The sequence below is a fragment of the Lipotes vexillifer genome, unplaced genomic scaffold (assembly GCF_000442215.2).
Source record: "Lipotes vexillifer unplaced genomic scaffold, Lipotes_vexillifer_v1.1 scaffold477, whole genome shotgun sequence".
NCBI lineage: Eukaryota > Metazoa > Chordata > Mammalia > Artiodactyla > Lipotidae > Lipotes > Lipotes vexillifer.
In genome coordinates this window covers 3,460,626-3,481,293 of record NW_006770652.1, presented here as the reverse complement: position 1 = coordinate 3,481,293, position 20,668 = coordinate 3,460,626, and the positions used below count along the sequence as shown (strand labels likewise).

The following is a 20,668-nucleotide window of genomic DNA, read 5'->3' as shown; positions in this document are numbered from 1 at the left end:
TTGCGGTATGTGGGCCTCTCACTGTTGTGGCCTCACCCGTTGCGGAGCACAGGCTCCGGACGCGCAGGCCCAGCGGCCATGGCTCACGGGCCCAGCCACTCCGCGGCATGTGGGACCTTCCTGGACCGGGGCACGAACCCGCGTCCTCTGAATCGGCAGGCCTCTGAATCTCAACCACTGCCCCACCAGGGAAGCCCCAGAAAACATAGTTTTGAAGGCTAAGCACTATATTTAAACAGTAGAAGTTTTCTAAGAGGCTCCTGATTATTTACTCCTGAAACCCTAACGTTTTGTTTTCTCACTTCTGTTCTTCGGAACATATCTGTGTATTAGGGCTACATGGGGCCTTTGTTTCTCCTATTATATTTATTCCCTATTTAAAAAACAACCTTTAAAAGGGAATTTTTGAAGTGAGCGACTACAGGGTAACACAGCTATATGTAATTTTTCTTATTTCAGAGCCTTCTAGACAAAAGTAAGTGGGTGCTTTCTGTGAGATGTTAACCCACACGGCCTACGCCAGCTCTGTAGCTCGCAGCGACCGCTCATGTTTGTTGGACACTTACTCTTTGCTAATTACTGAGGGGAGACTAGTGAGCAGGATCAATAAGGTTCCTGCCCTTATGTCATTTATAGTCTAGGAGACGAGACAAAAGTTATTTTCTTTGTCCTAACTAGCACATTTTACTTAAATCATTTATTTATATCACATTTTACTTAAATTATTAACATATACAAAATCTTTAGATGCATTTTGTGTAAGAGCTTGTTCATATTAACACGTACAGACTGTGTAGGACAATCTCTTGACAAAGTCAAATGGGTTGGCAAACTATTATATGTAGGATGGATAGCACAGGGAACTATATTTAATATCCTGTGATAAACCGTAGTGGAAAAGAATATGAAAAAGAGTATATATATATGTATGTTTAACTGAATCACTTTGCCGTACAGCAGAAATTAACACAACTTTGTCAATCGACTATACTTTAATAAATTGTTTTAAAAAAGCCAAATGAGCCAAATGAGCTAGAGTATATTTTAAACAAGAATTGTACTTTCATATTAGAATTTAATTGCACATGTAAGTGGGGTTATAATAGAAAATCTTGTGGGTCTTTTTTTATTAATTTTTATTGGAGTATAGTTGCTTTACAATGTTGTGTTGGTTTCTACTTTGCAGCAAAGTGAATCAGCTATACGTATGCATATATCCCCTCTTTTTTGGATTTCCTTCTCATTTAGGTAGGTCACCACAGAGCATAGAGTAGAGTTCCCTGTGCTGTACAGTAGGTTCTCATTAGTTATCTATTTTATACATGGTATCAGTAGTCAATCCCAATCCCAATGTCAATCCCAATCTCCCAGTTCATCCCCCCCTGCCCCCTTGGTATCCATACGTTTGTTTTCTATATCTGTGTCTCTATTTCTGCTTTACAAATAAGATAATCTATACCATTTTTCTAGGTTCCACATATATGCATTAATATGAGATATTTGTTTTTCTCTTTCTGACTTACTTCACTCTGTATGACAGACTCTAGGTCCATCCACATCTCTACAAATTACCCAGTTTCATTCCTTTTTATGGCTGAGTAATATTCCATTGTATATATGTACCACATCTTCTTTATCCATTCATCTGTTGATGGACATTTAGGTTGCCTCCACATCCTGGCTATTGTAAATGATGCTGCAGTGAACATTGGGGTGCATGAGTCTTCTGAATTATGACTTTATCAGTGTATATGTCCTGTAGTAGGATTGCTGGGTCATATGGTAGTTCTGTTTTTAGTTTTTTAAGGAACCTCCATACTGTTCTCCATAGTAGCTGTATTGATTTACTCTCCCACCAACAGTGCAAGAAGACATGCCGATGGCCAAGAGGCACATAAAAAGATGCTCAACCTCACTAATTATTAGAGAAATGCAGATCAGCGCTGCAATGAGATACCACCTCACACTGGTCAGAATGGCCACCATCAAAAAATCTACAAACAATAAATGCTGGAGAGGGTGTGGAGAAATGGGGTTTGCTTTTTTTAATCTAAACACTAATCGTGCATTATTTTTGGCTTCAGGTGGTTACCCTAACAGCTGATGATAAGACAAGTGTTTCTTTCTCCTCCCTCCGGGGACAAGGTGTCATTTACAACGTCATCGTTAGGGATCCATTTCTAAATACGTCTGCAGCTTATGTCCCTGCTCACACGTATGCTTGCAGCTTTGAGGCAGGGGAGGATAATTGTTCTTCCCTTGGTGAGTATGTGCTTTTCAACTGTGAAAATTCTTCTTTGCGGATCTTTATCAACTAGTACAGAACTTAAGGATATTTAGAAGTGCTTTTGTCTCATTCACTCATGCATTCAGCACATGCCTCCTGAACCCCTCCGTTACTCCACTCTCTGTTCTAGGCACTGGGATAGAGCAGTGGACAAAACAGACAAAATACTAGCCCTCCTGGAGTCTGCATCTTAGTGGGGGAGACGAAGACAGACAAGATACATTTGTGAAATATATCGTATGTGAGATATACATGAAGAGGGTAAAGAAGCAAGAATTAAGTAGGAAAGGGAGATAACCAATGAGGGCGAGAGAATTTGAGAAAGCATGGCTCGGGAAGTCCTTGCTGAACAGGTAGCATTAGGATAAAGACCCAGGGCGAGGCAGGGAGCCATGGACGTGTCACCGGGGGGGGGCAGTGGCGGGGGGTGCCAGGCCGAGGGGACAGCCAGCGCAGAGGCCCTCAGCTGCGAGCCTGCCTCATGTGGCTGCTGGAGCGGGCGGCCTCGCAGGTCCCAGTTTGTACTGTATCTTTTATTCTGAGAGCAATGAAAAGGCATTGGAGAGCTTGAGCAGATAATGCTGATTCGTGTTTCAGTGGGATCACTCTGGCTGCTTTGTTTTGTTCTGTTTGAGACAAATCAGAGGCAAGAGCAGAAATAGGGAGATTGACCATCATAGTGTCCAGGAGAGAGAGGGCGCTGGCAGTGGGGCTGTTGTAAGATCTTTCTGTTTATGTGTATTTAGCATCTTATTTTGAAACAGTTCCACAGAAAAGATGCAGAAATGGTTCAGAGAATCCTGCATAGTCTTCACCAGTGGTCCTCAGATGTTAGTTACCACGTTACGCTGTTTGCTTTTTATTCTTTATCTCTATGTACACATATATATACATTTTTTTACTGAAGCATTTGAGAGCAAGTTGCAGACATGGAGACCCTTTGGCCCTTAAATGTTTCTATTTAGTTCCTTATGTAACTAGTAAGACTATCAAATCACAAAATTAACATTGATATAGTACTGTTATTTAACATACAGATGTTATCAAATTTCACTAGTTATTCCACCAATGTCCCTTATAACCAGAAGAAAAATTTTTTTTCTGGTCTAGGGTCCACTTCATGATCACGTGTTGCATTAAACTGTCTCTTTTATCTTCCTGCATCTGGCACAATTTCTTAGTCTGTTTTTGTCTTTCAAAACCTTTACCTTTTTGAGGAGTACTGGTTATTTATTTTTGTAGAACATCCTCAATTTGGGTTTATCTGATGTTTCCTTGTGACTAAGTTCAGATTATGAATTTTTGTAGGTAAACAAAACAAGTGATGAAGTGTCGTTCTCTAGATGCACCTGATATCTGTGTTTTCTGTTACTGGCGGTAGTAACCCTGATTACTTGGTTAGGGGTGTCGGCCAGGTTTCTCCACTGTGTAGTAACTATTTTCCCCTTTAAGTATCTTTTGGGGAGATACTTCGAGTACAGGTAAATAGTCGTTTCTCAAACTCTTCACTTGCTGGCTTTAGCATCTGGTGAGCTTTGCCTGAAACATTTATTACCAGCCGGTTGCCAAATGGCATTTTTCCATGTTTATCATTCCTTTTATGTTTATAGCTGTAGGAGAGGGAGGGGGTCTAAGGACTGAGCCCTGAGTGCTCCAGTGATTACTGAGATCAGGAAATTGAAGAAGTTCCCACCAAGGAGACCGAGAAGGAGCAACCAGATTGGTAAAAGGAAAGTGTTTTTTGTAGCTAAGAGAAGAAAGTGTTTAGAGGAAGAGAGAGTGATCACCTGGGTCAGATGCTGCTGACAGGGCAGCTGAGAAACAGACTGGAAAATGACCATTGGATTTAGCAACATGGAGGCCACAGGTGCCAGTGAGAGCATTTCAGGGTAGCCTGACTCGAGTATGTTCAAGAACAAATAGGAGGAAAGAAATTGGAAAGAGTTCAAAGAACTCTTTCCAGGAGCTTTGCTCTAAAGAATGAAGTCTGTCGGTTGGGTTCAAGCCAGGGTTTAATGTTTGCTGTCTTCTGTATCCTGCCCAGTCTTCCACTGCCACGCACAAGATCCTTGAGAGATACAGTGCAAGAGAGCAGGCAGATATAAGTTCTGCGTTTTTGACTGATGGGCTGTATCTTGTCGGGGTTCCTCCGTTTCCTTTCCCTCAAACTCTTTGCACCAGGGCCCCTCCTAATGAGAGTGAGCTCTGGGACCTGTCTTTCCACGTTAGGCGGAGGGGAGGGAAAGGTCCCATCCTACTGTTCCTCCAGCTCAGAGTTGGGTTCTGTGGCTTTTGTCTTTGAGCTCGATTCACACTAGGATGCCTTTCCTGAGCTTGGAGTAGGGCGGATGGACCCACGTTGCCTTTTTTTTTTTTTAATTTTTAAAAATTTATTTATTTATTTTTGCCTGTGTTGGGTCTTCGTTTCTGCGCGAGGGCTTTCTCTAGTTGCGGCGAGTGGGGGGCCACTCTTCATCGCGGTGCGCGTGCCTCTCACTGTCGCGGCCTCTCTTGTTGCGCGGAGCACAGGCTCCAGACGCGCAGGCTCAGTAGTTGTGGCTCACGGGCCCAGTTGCTCCGCGGCATGTGGGATTTTCCCAGGCCAGGGCTCAAACCTGTGTCCCCTGCAATAGCAGGCGGACGGACTCTCAACCACTGCACCACCAGGGAAGCCCCACATTGCCTTTTAATTAAAACCTTGGCCTCTGTCATAGCTATAGTGATTCCATCATGATTAAAAACACTAAACATTGGCTCCCCTGTGTCTTCCCCTCCCACTCACCCCTTTGTCTTCATTTTCCCCAGAATTCGTACCTTGTGTTGTCTTTAGATTCTACTTATGAAATCTCTCCTCTCGGGCTTTACTTGTATGTTTTTCTCTCCTTTCTTCCTGGTACTGTGATCAGAGATTCTACTTAGTTTCTCTCCGCTGTCTAATGTCCTGGAGGAACATATCTAACTGTGTGTGCCAGTTTTTCTTGGGTTGCTGTCTTTGGTGACTGCACCACTTGCTGGAAACTTCCGCTAGATTTTCACTTGAAAAAAATTATCCCACTGAACTGCGTGTTTTTGCTCTAAGGATCGAATCATAGAACTGCTGTCAGCCACAGGTCTGAAATAAGCAGGATGTTGCAGTAACTCTCATTTCATCTTTCTTTTGAGCTCTTCATTCTCAGAGAAACTGATATGTAGGTATATTTTATGCCCTGCAAATGGTGGTCTTCTGTCTTGCGTTCCTTATCTAAATGTAGGTCTTCATGGTATCCATCTGAACACTCAAGTGTTTTATGTGTGTGTGTGTGTGTTTTTTTTTTAAAGCATTGACTAATTTAATCCTCACATCCACGGTGGCATCGGTACTTTTGTTTTTAATTAATTAATTTATTTTTGCTGTGTTGGGTCTTTGTTTCTGTGCGAGGGCTTCTCTAGCTGTGGCAAGCGGGGGCCACTCTTCATGGCGGTGAGCGGGCCTCTCACCATCACAGCCTCTCTTGTTGCGGAGCACAGGCTCCAGACGCGCAGGCTCAGTAGTTGTGGCTCACCGGCCTAGTTGCTCCGCGGCATGTGGGATCCTCCCAGACCAGGGCTCGAACCCGTGTCCCCTGCACTGGCAGGCAGATTCTCAACCACTGCGCCACCAGGGAAGCCCCTTTTATGTGTTTTGACTTGTGATCAGTTTGTAACACTTCACATGAGTTTGCGTAGGTGCTTTGTTTTTGTTTTTAGTTTGGGGATGACTTTCTTGTGTTTATCTTAAAGGTGTCATGATGGTAGTGAATTTAGTGGATCTGTTTTTCCCTTCAATAGGGCTTATCTTTCGAATCCTGTTTTTTCTATTTAAGTTTGTGCCGATTGAGGATCACAGGATTTGGATTCTTCGGCATCAGGGAGAATATTGTGTTTCATCATTAGTTATTACACTACATTTTTTTCCAAAGCAACATGTATAATTGAGAAGATTGGTAGTAATTTGTTCATGTGTTACTTATAGAATAATACATCTTCTTTAATTTAATGTGAGTTTTGGTTAAAATCTTTTGTGATGGAAAACTTCAGTGAACCTCCATATATCATTATCTCGCCTTAGCAATTTTGATTCATGGCCGTTATCTTGTTGCAGTTATACACCCACCTGTGTCCCTGTGCCCACCCCGCCTTATCACTGGATTCTTTTAGAGTGGGTCTCTAATGGTCATTTTGCTTACGAAATTTTAGTACAATACGTATATCTTAAAGATAAGTGCTGTTTTTTTTCTTTTTTCTTTTTTTGCGATATGTGGGCCTCTCACTGTCGTGGCCTTTCCCGTTGCCGGATGCGCAGGCTCAGCGCCCATGGCTCACGGGCCCAGCCGCTCCGCGGCATGTGGGATCCTCCCGGACCGGGGCACGAACCCGTATCCCCTGCATCGGCAGGCGGACTCTCAACCACTGCGCCACCAGGGAGGCCCGATAAGTGCTGTTTTTAAAAATATATATAGCCACAGTATCATTAACACAAGTCTCAATGAAAAATATTGAAGATAATTCCTTAATAGCGTCAGATTAACAGCCAGTGTTTACATTTTCCCAGGCTTCTTAATTGTTTTTCACGGTTTTGTTTGTTTGAATCAGGTCTCAGATGAGGTCTGCACATTGTTTTTAGTTGATGTGTGTCTTAAATCCCCTTTAAGCCATCGTTCTCCCTCCCCGGACCCTCTTTTTTTTTCTTGTAGTTTATTTGTGAAGAAACAGTTATTTGTTTTAGGCACGCTCTCTCTCCTTCTCCTTTCCCACTTCTCCCCCATCCCCTCCCCCAAATGTGTCATGGGTAGTATTGCAGACCTTCATCAGGAAGCAGTGTTGTCTGACTTCTCTTTTTGTGACACCAGCAACCATTGGTATTCACCGCCCACATAGAATAAGTCATTAGGGGTGGCAAGGATGTTTTTTTTTTAAATTTTTATTTATTTATTTATTTTTTAAGGATGTTTTTAAAATAAGTTATACATGTATGGAATAAATTATTGTCAGTTCACTTTGCTTTTTTTCATGAAGCTTTGTTCTATATTAATTCAATTCGAAGTATCAAATTCGATGTATTATGCACTCAGTTTTCATTATTTTTAGGAAGAGTGTCTACCAAAGTGTTCTTCACTCTTTCTGCCCTGCTTGGTCTCTTCATCTGTTTCTTTGGACACAGATTCTGGAAAACAGGTATTTTGTCTGATATAGTTGCTATTTACTTGCCTTGTGGTCTTTTTTGTGAAATGCTGCTGGGGAATTTATGACCTGTAAGGAGAGTAAGCAACTGGCTACCTCCACTATCTTTATAGATTTGTAGCTGGGGTCTTTTAGTAAAGATTCTACTGAATTACAATGCATTTTGACTTTTTCTCTTTTCTCAGCAATGGAATGCAACCTTCTCTTATTAAGAGGGGAATAAAATTTGATTTGTGCATCAAAACTTCAATTGCTAGATTGACTAGTTGACCAAAGATTACAAATTAGAAATCAGGACGTCTATGTAAAAATATATATGGATTCTGGTGATGGTGATTGACATGATTTCGTATAAATCAGGCTGCAGTGTACATTACGGGGAGGTTGAAATGTCTGCACAGCCCTGGGAGGTTCAGACAGCAAATGGGAACTCCACGATCTGCTCAGTGAAACCCAATGGGGGAAATAGAATATGAATTATGCTCATTGAATTGATTTGAATTCTCTGAGCTCACTTTTTTTTGTGTGTGTGTGGTACGCGAGCCTCTCACTGCTGTGGCCTCTCCCGCTGCGGAGCACAGGCTCCGGACGCACAGGCCCAGCGGCCATGGCTCACGGGCCCAGCAGCTCCATGGCATGTGGGATCTTCCCAGACTGGGGCACGAACCCGTGTCCCCTGCATCGGCAGGTGGACTTTCAACCACTGCGCCACCAGGGAAGCCCTGGGCTGACTTTTATATTTGCAGTTACTAAAAAAATATATCCTTATATAATTGATTAACAGGCAGTATAATGAGCATCAAGGGGAGAGTAAACATAATCTTGATCTTATAAAACTCTTCGAACTTGCTTTAATAAATTGTTTGAAGCAACAACTCCTTTCCCTCCATTACTATACTTTTTTTCTTGATTGAGAAGAGAATATTGTGAAGAATATTTAATTTCTCAAAGTGTAGAATGATTCTATAATACAGAATTTAATTGTTAAGCTGTATGCAAGGTCCCAAAGATATTACTAGGTTTTTTATAGATAAAGACAATGGTTGATGTTCATCCTAAACAGGAAAGGATGACTTAAAAGGAGACATAAAAGTCACATTTCGCTTTGGAATATGTTTTTTTTAACCTTTCAAATTGTATTCTTGCTCATGTAATGAATTGAAATCTAGTCTGTAATTTCAGATCAGTCACAATGGCAAAAGTACTATTTTTGTTTTAAGTAGGAAGTATAAATATATTAAAATGAGCTATGAAATTAACAATTAACTGACCAATTGAAATTGACCTATATACAAGAAAATTTATCCAATAGTTAATAGTTTAATTTGTACCCATTTAATGATAATATTTACTCCCAATGACTTCTGAATTTTTCCTGCCTTTTAGATAATTATTTCTCTTCTCTGAATGCCCTCATGTGTAAATTCTGGGAACTGAAGCATGTATTTGTAGATTAGACATTTAAACTGCATTTACTAACTGTAGCTTTTGTTTTTTTTCCTTCCTTGGTCGTTTGCTACTAGAACTATTCTTTATTGGCTTTATCTTCATGGGATTCTTCTTTTATATACTGATTACAAGACTGACACCTGTTAAGTATGATGGTAAGTGAAAATAATATATTTTGATTGAGTGTTCAAAAAGGAAGGCACCGTTTACATCCACCTTCCCTTCTACAGTTTGAGCAGTATTGTGTGTGATATCCTCTTATGTGTGTAAAATAACTGGCCACCTGTGCTCTACACATCTTTTCTAAACTACTCCTCAGACCTTCTCTCCCGGGTTTTTAATCTACATGGTGAATTCCTTGGTACTGAGGGAAGTGAAGGGCCATATTGATTATAAACCTGTGTTCCAGCTGTGTGGTATATTGACCATATGACATTTACAGCAATCAGAGTGTTAAGATTTTCTTTACCTTAAAACAAACACAGCCCCTCCTTCCTTATCACATTGAACAGAATGCCTGTCACCCCTTCTTCCTCTACCCCAATTATAGGTTGTACCAAGCCATGCCTGTCACTAGTCCTTGGAGGTTTAGCTCCCTGGCTGGTTTCCAGCCTCAGACTGGGCCCTCCCTAGAGAGGGCCTCCCCATGCCGGTTTCACTGCACCACTGATGTGCCTTCGGTGCCTGATCCAGAGAAAGGCTTGGCTGGCTCTGGTAATGGTATAGTGTGTCTAAGGGTGCGGTTGGAAAAGCATCCTCTGATCTAACTGTTCATCCTCTCTCTTTGTGCAGTCCGCCTGGTTCTGACAGCCGTTGCCGGAAGTGTCGGTGGGATTTTCTTGGTAGCTGCTTGGTGGCGATTTGGAATCCTTGTGCTCTGCATGCTGTGTGTTGGACTAGTGCTGGGGTTCCTCATCTCATCAGTGACTTTCTTCACTCCACTGGGTAGGAGATGTGTAACTAATGTTATGTGTGTTCAGTTCACTGTTTAAAGAGTTCATTTCAGCTCTCTAGTACACATATCCCCATGTCAGGTATTTGGGGCCTCTCCTTAGAGTTCTGGAAATTTGCACTGATAATCTGGCACTTTGGGGAGGGTCAGTACCAGTAAGAATCCCTCTTTCCTCAAAGGCGCTCTGTATAGATAATTCTAGAATGTCTTTGGAGGCAGCTTTGTATCTATTTGTCATGATAAGGGCAGTGTGGGTATGTGTTTCTGTTAGTTGAAATTAAGGGAGGTAAAGGGGATTCTTTATATATGGCAGAATAGTGGTTTTCGTTTTTCATTTGTTAAACCCTGGAACTCTTTCTTCAAGTGAATTTTAAGCAGAAGCCTGATACACCCCACAGATAAACTTGGTGCTGCTCTGATGGCAGCTGAGCTGAGGAACCTGGTGCTTTGTCCCCCGTCTTCTCTTTACCCCTAACCTCTGCTCCCACCCTTTGCCAAACCCCGAGTATTCCCAAAGTACCTACTTGTAGTCATCCTAGGGCAGTAGCAAAGGGAATTTGCAAAGGGTGCAAATTTGCAAAGGGAGTAGCAAAGGGTTCTGGGGATTTTTTTAAGTTATTCAATTTCTATCAATTTTTAAAATCTAGTTAGCTTGTAAGTTAACTTCCTTTTGTAGGGGAGGAAAAATTTTCCTTCTACCCTTCTAGGTTCTTTGGCTGCTCTAATAATTAAATTGACATAAGACAGATCAATAGGAGAAAAACAGATTTAATTTCGTGCCACTGGAGTCCCATAAAAATATAAGACTCAAAGGCAGTCAAGCAGTTGAGGCTTATCTGCCATCCCGAGCTAAAAAATGGAATGGAGTCTGGGGCTTCAAAGGGGAGGAGGGCAGTTTACAGGAACATAATAAGAAGAGCAGATGTTTGCCATGTAGGTAAGTCTTTCACATAAAAAGTTATCTCTGGTAATTGCTTTCGTTCTGGGCCAGGCCCCTGATCTAAATTCTTTTAGGCAGTTAAGGGAAAGAAAAGTTTTTCTGAATCTGCTGGGTCTTGATTGCCTTTCAGCTCATGCCAAAGGGGCACATTTTGGGGTGCCCCATTCTGTTTCCCTTCACTTTGCCGTTGTACAGTAACTTAACATTTCTTGTTTGTTGTCAAAAATGCAAAAAAAGGAGTATCTACACACTACTATATTTAAAATAGATAAACAACAAGGCCCTAATATATACCATGGGAACTATATTCAGTATCTTGTAATAACCTATAATGGAAAAGAATCCAAAAAAGAATATATATATGTGTGTGTGTATAACTGAATCACTTTTGCTATACACCTGAAACTAACACAACATTGTAAATCAACTATATTTCAATTAAGAAAAAAAAGGGAGTATCTACATTCAAAAGTATTAGGCGGGCTTCCCTGGTGGCGCAGTGGTTGAGAGTCCGCCTGCCGATGCAGGAGACCCGGGTCCGTGCCCTGGTCCGGGAGGATCCCACATGCCACGGAGCGGCTGGGCCCGTGAGCCATGGCCGCTGGGACTGCACGTCCGGAGCCTGTGCTCCGCAGCGTGAGAGGCCACAGCAGTGAGAGGCCCACGTACCGCAAAAACAAACAAAAAAAAGTATTAGGCTATTTCCTTCTTGTGACAATGTTTAGTTATTATACAATAATATCAGATTAAAGGTGATGAAAATGTTAGATATAAGAATAGCTGTCTCAAAAAAAAAAATGCCTGTCTCTTGAGGCTGTCAGTTCTTGAGAACACAGGGTTTGAGTGCAGTTGGCTCTCTAAAGATTTTTTTTTTAAGATCAGAGAGAATTGGTGACCTGTGTGTTTACTGACCATTCCAAGGCCCTTTGTTCTGATTTTAGCAAACCTATAGCCGAGTTCATTTCCACAGCCACCACCCCACCAAGGTAGCTTTTCATCTACCTGCAAAGTAGCATTGTTTAGATTTGACTAAATGACAGGTTCCTAGGGATGTCTGTTGAAAATGCAGATTCAGAGCTCTACTCTAGAAGTGCTAAATCAAATACTACTTAATGAGCTTCTCCCTTTGTGTTAATGCTTAGAGGATGGAGGGATGATGGGTTAGAATTGTTTGTAGTTGATGTTTTGAACTATCTTATTTTTGGTAGTTAATGTATGAACTATCTCATTGCTTAAGGACATTTAGGGTGAGTGTCTCCTTAATAAGAGTGGGTGCAAACTCATATATATATATATATATTTTGTTTGTTTGTTTGTTTGTTTGTTTGTTTTTCAGTACGCGGGCCTCTCACTGTTGTGGCCTCTCCCGTTGCGGAGCACAGGCTCCGGACGCGCAGGCTCAGCGGCCATGGCTCACGGGCCCAGCCGCTCCACGGCACGTGGGATCTTCCCGGACCGGGGCACGAACCCGTGTCCCCTGCATCGGCAGGCAGACTCTCAACCACTGCGCCACCAGGGAGGCCCTGCAAACTCATATTTTTAAGCATTAAAATTTGAGAAAGATTTGGCTGACCTCTCAGATCTAATTAAATTACTGTTTTCACGTTATTATGTGTCTACCCAAGAGCTTGTACTTTGAAAGGGTCAGTGTTCACATGCCTGGCATCATAACTACTATTTTTTTCAAATTTATTTTACTCAAGTAGAGTTGATGTACAAGGTTGTGTTACATAACTCCTCTTTTTAATCCTGCATTTCTTTTTTTAAAACCACAAGTGCATTTTGTGAAGGTTAGTATAGTTGACCTCGAGATCTGATCCATCCATTCACCTCACTGCAGCATGTTGCAGTTTGCTTCCTGAGAATGTGGGGTCTCCAGGTCAGAGTCCCTCACTATGGAACTCCCCCTCTTTCAGGATACATGGGTCTCAAGATATGGGGCCACCTCCATTTGGACTGACAGTGCCAGTATCAATATGAAATAATTATCAGATTTATATTCTTGCTATTTAAACGTAATTTATAATAGGAGTTCTTATATATCTGTCCTGGGTCACCCCAGGGTGTGCTGGACTTTGGAGAAGGGTTTAGGAGGGCAGAAAAGTGGTTGGCTCCCATCTTTCCTGATGCCTGAGGAAATCTTCTCTTCCAGTGTGCAGTGGCTGGGCAGGAAATGCATTGATGGTAAAAACCTATTAAATTAGGCTTCCCTGGTGGTGCAGTGGTTGAGAATCTGCCTGCCAGTGCAGGGGACACGGGTTCGGGCCCTGGTCTGGGAAGATCCCACATGCTGCGGAGCAACTAGTCCCGTGAACCACAACTACTGAGCCTGCGCGTCTGGAGCCCGTGCTCCGCCACAAGAGAGGCCGCGACAGTGAGAGGCCCGCGCACCGCGATGGAGAGTGGCCCCCGCTTGCCGCAACTGGAGAAAAGCCCTCGCGCAGAAACGAAGACCCAACACAGCCAAAAATAAATAAATAAAATAAAGAATTATTCTGCCTTCCTCACTGAATTACTTATTTAAAAAAAAAAAAGACCAAAACTTTAATATTAAAAAAAGAAACCTATTAAATCGATTTTGCTGCTTATATGGGAGTTCATATGGTTAACTCTGAATGCCGTTTATACTTTTTACTGTGCAGTCCAGAACTACTGGAATCATAGAAACTTGCAGCTAGAAGGGACGATCTGAAGCTTGGGGATGTAGTAGTTCAACCATCTCATCTTACGGGTTAGGAAACTGAGGCCCAGCATCACAGCTGGTAAATGCAAGAGCTTGGGCTAGTCCCGCCTCTTCTAAATTATCCTGGTAATAAATGCAGAGCATTTACCTGCTTGATTTTCCTCCCACCCCTCTACCTTCTTAGGACACTCCCTTCAAAGGGGATTGTATTGACAGTTAAGTGAAGAAAGTCAGTTCATATCTAATTGCCGACGTATTCCCTGGTTGTTAAATTAAATCTTCGATGTGCGCCTGTGTTCATACGTTGTGCAAATGAAGTTTAACTCGGTGAACCTGTTGTTTACTCTTGATTTCTCTTTGCTTTTGCAGGAAACCTGAAGGTCTTCCGTGATGACTCAGTGTTCTGGGTGACCTTCTCTTGTATAGCTATTCTCATCCCAGTGGTTTTCATGGGCTGCCTAAGAATAGTAAGTGTCATCGGGTCAGTTTATTCATCCTATTGTCCTGGGCCTTCAGTTGTTTTGCATTTTTATTCACCAGGGAGAGCTGTCTGATTATCTGTATCAGATGATTGATTTTTTTTTTTTTTTTTTTTTTGCGGTACGCGGGCTTCTCACTGTTGTGGCCTCTCCCGTCGCGGAGCACAGGCTCCGGATGCGCAGGCTCAGTGGCCATGGCTCACGGGTCCAGCCGCTCCGCAGCATGTGGGATCTTCCCGGACCTGGGCATGAACCCGTGTCCCCTGCGTGGGCAGGCGGACTCTCAACCACTGTGCCACCAGGGAAGCCCCAGATGATTGATTTTTAAATAGCCTTGTTACTATGAAAGCAAGAGAAGTTCTAGTTACCATTACCTAGTTACGATGTTTTTTCCATCAAGTGGTGCAGGTCATCCCTCTTTTAACAGCAGAAGCAGAGAAGGTAGGGCTTACAGTAATGCAACAATCTGCCGGATTGTTCATTTCAGCCGTCTCTCCAGAAGAATGGTTCTTAATCTAATTAGAATTTATTGTTGAAGTTCTTTCACAGGGAAGATATTTTCTATGATGAGCGAAACTGTTTTACTAACTGTATGTGTTGAAGATTGTTTTCAGTTTATATTTTCAGGTAACCTTTATTCAGCTGTAAGACTTGGTCTCTCTTCACATGCTCTGAGGGAGAAGTGATTCCCTGGGATTGAGGCCAGTGGTCAAAGTCAAAAACTATTATTGTTCTACCAGAGGTGCTGCCTAAACGCTTCTGCTCTTCCACAGCTGAACATACTGAGTTGTGGATTCATTGGCTCCTATTCGGTGGTCTTGGCCGTTGACAGTTACTTGTACACAAGCCTTTCCTACATCACTTTGAACGTGCTGAAGAGAGTGCTCCACATGGATTTCCGCAGAGCTTTCATAAATGTGCCTTTTCAAACGAATGGTAAGACTCTAAATCCAAGTACCAAGTGATAGTCAGATAGGAATATTGGCCCACCTGTGCTAACAAGAACTCTTGGTAACCAGATTGAAAGAAGGTTAACTGGACAAAAGGTGGAAATTCACACCTCCAAATGCTATAAGAGCCCCGTGTTAATAACTTATGATCATAGGAATGAAGAATTTAAATTTGTAAGGTGGCTGAAAGTCATACTTCTAAAAATCTAGTAAATGAACTTTATTAAGAAATTTGTAAGCCAGGATTACTAAGGTTTATCTGGTCAATTCCCAGTTGTAAGAAAAATGCTGAGAATAAAGCTGCTTGGCACCTTATTAGTTGGGGTGGGGTGAGGGATGAGAACAACAACCTGATTTTTTTAAGCTATTCTCTTGTTTTCCTCCTATAAAGAAGCACGTAATTTGCTAATCAAAGTGAAAGTGGTTTTCAATCAGTAGTTGTATTTTTCCTCAATTGTAAGAGTCTACCCATTAAAGATTTTCCATTAACTTTTTGAAAAAAATGACTACTAAATTAAGTGTTCACAAAGAGTATAAGATATGTTGGTTTCAGAAATGTTAGAATAGCGAGGATGGAAAAGCAGGTCTTAGAATTGAAGATATATAAACACCATTGTGATTGTTATGAATATTTAAGGGCAAATCTTTCCCTCTGCTATCCTGAACCTGCCCTCATTCTTTAAGAGGTTGATGGTAAAGACCTTGAAATCCACATGTCTTGGAAGTTTGACGGTATTTTGCCAAGCCTTCTGCTAGAAGCTCAGTACAATTTGTTGAATCTTATCATGCATTTCTGTATCCACTCTATATGAGTGGGGTGGGGTCCCATATAGGGTGGGATGGCAAAAAAGAGCATCATGACGTTCCTGTGATGTACATTTGTGAGATCACTGCCTTCCCCCCCACCTCTGGAGAAACACAGCAAACAACAAACAGCTGTGTCTGTGGGCGCTAGTCATAAAATATTGGAATGCCAAGGATCCAAACAACTGATTCCTTTACAACCTGTCTGGACTTTCAAATGCCTGTAATTGGAAACTCCTATTTTAAAATGTAAGACCATAGCTTCCTCACTTATTCCTTGGCTGGTGAGGAAATACACGTATGTTTGGACAAACTTACCAGAAACTCTAATATTAACTGAGAAAAGATGATACAGATTGAGGCTATGAAATGTTGTCTTCGATCTATGTTAGGTTTTAAAATACAAGAGTTCAAACTGTGCTTCTCTACCATTCTTTAGACTTTATTATCCTGGCAGTATGGGGCATGCTGGCTGTAAGTGGAATTACGTTACAGATTCGAAGAGAAAGAGGGCAACCGTTTTTCCCTCCCCATCCATACAAGTTATGGAAGCGAGAGCGTGAGCGCAGAGTGACGAACATCCTGGACCCCAGCTACCACATCCCTCCGCTGAGAGAGAGGCTCTATGGCCGATTAGCCCAGATCAAAGAGCTCTTTCAGAAGGAACAGCCAGCCGGAGAAAGAACGCCTCTGCTTCTGTAGATGCGGAGGGCTTGGTCAGTGCAATCTTGAAGTACAACCCAGGTACCGCCTCAGATTGGGTGTTGCTGCCTTGCTGCTTCAGCAGTCTCTGGGGCAAGTCTGCTAAGAAACCAGCTTCTGTGTCCGTGCTTTGTACAGTATTGTGGTCTCCTTATTGATACAGGGTAAGGGTATACCAGGGAGATGACAGTAATTCTAAGTGAGAGGGAGAAAGATGGCCAAAAAGTTGGTGGTAGGGAGGTTCTTCCTTATTATGAAATACTTAAGAAATTACCTTGTGGTTTATAAATATATGTCAACTTATTCCATTAAATAGATACACTTAAAAAAAAAAAAAGGAACTTGAAAACAATGGTTCTCCTGTAAAGCCCTAGTGTTTTGTTTTGTTTTTTATAACACCTTGAACAATTATGTCACCTGAGTCTGTCCAAACTCAGGGGCCAGGGTACGGAGAGTGGTTTAATTTAAGGGTTGGACTGAACTTTTATCTGTCACTGTGTTTGGAGCTTTGGGAATTTGAAACTGGGCCTTTGAACTTCAGAGTACAAAACAGGGAAAACTAACTTATTTTCCTACTAATAGCAGTCTGATTACTTAGTTGCATCTTTCTTAGTATCATATATTATCAAAAAGTACCCTTCTTTTGTTTATGGTAAAATACATATTTACCGTATCGATCATTTTTTAAGTATATAGTTTAGTAGGTGCCCCTCGTCTTTGCCTTTTATTGCTTAAAATGGTAATTTAAATAGCTAAATTATTCCAATTATTTGAAAGTAGGTCCATTTATATAGATAATAGAGCTTTCATATGGATGATTGATATATATTCCAGATTAAAAAGTGGCCTTTTTTTTTTCTTTCAAGACCTTTTAAAATAGTGTTGACAGCTGATCTCTAATTGAAACTGCATTCGATGACCTATGAATTGTTTTATTTTTAGGAGACAGATTGGCTCCTAGCTTCATCCATAATCCCATCAATACGGAAATCTTTAAAAAATTTGCATTTTGTAGTTCATTCTGCTAAATTAGTTGTTAGAGCATTGGCACAGTTTCAGAAAATCTGTGCATGAAGCCTGTCTGTGTTGTAAAGCGCTGAGGAGGGCGTCAGAAAGGACTCAGGTGTTTAATAGAGCTGCTTTCAGTGACTTGGACTCTGTAAGGAGAGTCCTTTCAGTTTTGACTTTGTTCCAGCACGAGAAAGCACCCGATGACCTGGGCTGCATCCCTTCTCCTCACGGCCTTTTAACTGTCAGAGCCTCTGCCGGAGGTTCTGCCTTGCATTTGGAGCTGGGGACTCTGATGTGCCTGAGTGGCCTTGCGGTCGGTTGTGGTTGTTGCATTCCCATTTGTAAGTTAACCACTGTTTAAATGATGCTGCTTTTCAGATGTTTTCAATGGACAGTAGGTTTCTGAAGTTTCGGGTAACTAGAAAATTTTCAACTTTCGCTTTTAAAAGTGTTCTGGTAAGGTTGAGACAAAATGAAAAAATGTATGACTAATCATTTCTTGCATTGAAAAATTATACACAGGTGTTTGTTTACTATTTATTTTGTAATCTTCACTGTTTATATAACTTCAAAAACAAACTTGAAGAAAAAATGTGTTTTTTTAATAATTCGCTGTAGGGATTCTGGATTCTGCTGTGTTGTTGTAAATTCTAACAAAGTTATATGGAATATGTGTGAATTTTTTCCTATACCATCAAAATGCACTGCCAGTAAAGAGTATAAAGACAAAACACACTTTCTTGGAGGGGGGAGACAAATTGTTTAAAATTTTTCATGATAATTTTTTTTTGTGAGTAATAAGTCAGTTCGTATAATTTTTTAATAATAAATACCTATTTTGAAAAAATGCTAAGAAGTCTCATTATTATAAAATTCCTATAAAATATTTTACCAACTGTATTTTTGTACCAAAGTAACAAGACATGAGAGGACGGTTTCATAGCTATAAAAACAAAATTATTTAATCTGGACAATTCTTTATTAAAAAAATCAGTTTAAGTATAAATGGAATGATAGGAAATGAACAAAATATGGGATAATGTGTTAAAAGTTATATCCTTTGGGGCTTCCCTGGTGGCACAGTGGTTGAGAGTCTGCCTGCCTGTGCTAGGGGACATGGGTTCGTGCCCCGGTCCGGGAAGATCCCACGTGCCGCGGAGCGGCTGGGCCCGTGAGCCATGGCCACTGAGCCTGCGTGTCCGGAGCCTGTGCCCCGCAACGGGAGAGGCCACGACAGTGAGAGGCCCGCGTACCGCAAAAAAAAAAAAAAAGTTATATCTTTTGTTAAAAGGAAAGCTGATGTCTTTAATGCATTAGTTTGTGTTGGTGTCTTTAGTACTTCTGTGGTGTCAAACAAGAAAAATAGCGTTGCTGGAAACTTGGCTCAACTATTTAAATGTTTTGGTTCTGATTAACCTATTGTAGATTATACTAGGTTGCCAAACCACAGCAGCTAACCGGTGCTATAGACCAGTTGAGTTCTATATAAATTGGGATAGAAAACTGATTCTAACAAAGAAATTGCTAGAATATTAGACCAGGAGTGAATTTCAGAGATAATGTTAACTGATCTTAACGTGTTATCATGTTATTTTATACGTGAGGAAATTCTTAACCAAGGAGTAAATTATATGAAGTCACAGTTATCAAATAATAGTGCCCAGACCAAAATTTGAGAACTCCCTATCCAAATGTGCTTTATACTCTGTCATAATGAAAATGTAATTCCCTGATTATTTTCAGTTTTCTTCTGCTGGTGAATTGGTAGGAACCTCCTATGCTCCTAATATTGCCATGATCTCTACTTTTGGGGAGTTATTAATTTTACACAGTGAAAACATGTTTTTCCAAGTTAATTCTCTGTGGTCGTGGACCATTTCCTATTCATTACAAAGTACACGATAGATACTTAAAATTTCCAATATCCGTAAGTATTTCTCCACAGCAGCATTTGTAAAGAATTTTTTGGTATAAAGTTCACTCCTTGATGATGTACTTGATACCTGTTATTAACCTTCATTAAAACCCCAGAATTCTTGGCTACTCTCCTGAGAACTGGGTGGAGGCTTTCCCATTGTGCTACAGCCCTTCTTGGGAGGGAGGCTACCTGTATTTTCCTTTTTGATATGGGCTGAGTTGTGTTCCCCCCTCCCAATTCATATGTTGAAGCCCTCACCTCCCAGTATTTCAATATGTGACTGTATTTGGAGAGAGGGCTTTATTAAAGAGATAAGTTAAAATGAGGCCATTAGGGTGAGCCCTTATCTAATCTCACTATGTCTTTACAAAAAGATTAGAACATACAGAGACCCTGGGGCAAAGGACATGTGAGGACACAGTGAGAAGGTGGCCATCTGCCAGCAGAGGAGAGAGGCCTCAGAAGAAATCAGCCTTGATCTTGGACTTTCAGCCTCCAGAACTGTGAGAAAGTTTCTGTTGTTAAGCCACCCAGTCTGTGGTATTTTGTTATGGTGGCCCTAGCAGACTAGTACACTTTACAAGTCCTTTTATCCTGATGGTTGATTGAAAGACACCTGGGCACTTTGGTCACTACGTTTGCAAGGACCACTCTTTATGAAATTGAGGTAAAGAGGGGCTCAAGTTTAGCAGAAACTTGGGCTTACCAGGGACTACCCCATAATCATTACACAGGGGAGGCTGGCAGTTCTGGATGAAGCTACATCAGCACCAGGGGCAAAATTTTAATAACTGTAATACAATGAATGATAATAGTCTGATTTCGATCTCACCTTCACTCATTCACTCAATATTTTGTTGAGTTCCTAAATGCCAGGCATTGCCTTGGGGCCTAGAAGAAGACAACAAACAATACAGGCCTGGTCCCTGCTTCAGGGCTTAGAGTGTGATAAGTGAGACAGATACTAAAATAGTTACAGAAGAAGTAACAATATGCAATGAAAATCTACAGTGGAGTTGGAGGTGGAATCTGAGATGCCAGGGAAGAACTCCTTGAGGAAGTGACCTTTTTTTTTTTGCGGTACGCGGGCCTCTCCCTGCTGTGGCCTCTCCTGTTGCAGAGCACAGGCTCCGGACGCGCGGGCTCAGCGGCCATGGCTCACGGGCCCAGCCACTCCGTGGCATGTGGGATCTTCCCGGACCGGGGCACGAACCCGTGTCCCCTGCATCGGCAGGCGGACTCTCAACCACTGCGCCACCAGGGAAGCCCAGGAAGTGACATTTAAGTGGAGATT

General features: G+C 41.6%; 1 protein-coding gene across 1 annotated transcript in view; it reads left to right on the top strand.

Annotated features, from left to right (window-relative positions):
• TM7SF3 (transmembrane 7 superfamily member 3) overlaps nucleotides 1-18,300 on the top strand; it is a 40,116-nt gene extending 21,816 nt beyond the window's left edge. The window contains exons 6-12 of the mRNA XM_007446288.1: nucleotides 2,085-2,262; nucleotides 7,394-7,480; nucleotides 9,010-9,090; nucleotides 9,728-9,880; nucleotides 13,880-13,977; nucleotides 14,763-14,925; nucleotides 16,183-18,300. Coding sequence (XP_007446350.1) covers nucleotides 2,085-2,262; nucleotides 7,394-7,480; nucleotides 9,010-9,090; nucleotides 9,728-9,880; nucleotides 13,880-13,977; nucleotides 14,763-14,925; nucleotides 16,183-16,445 — 1,023 coding nt within the window. The 3' untranslated portion in view covers nucleotides 16,446-18,300. The remainder of the gene's footprint in view (nucleotides 1-2,084; nucleotides 2,263-7,393; nucleotides 7,481-9,009; nucleotides 9,091-9,727; nucleotides 9,881-13,879; nucleotides 13,978-14,762; nucleotides 14,926-16,182) is intronic.
• Nucleotides 18,301-20,668: the final 2,368 nt, after the last annotated feature.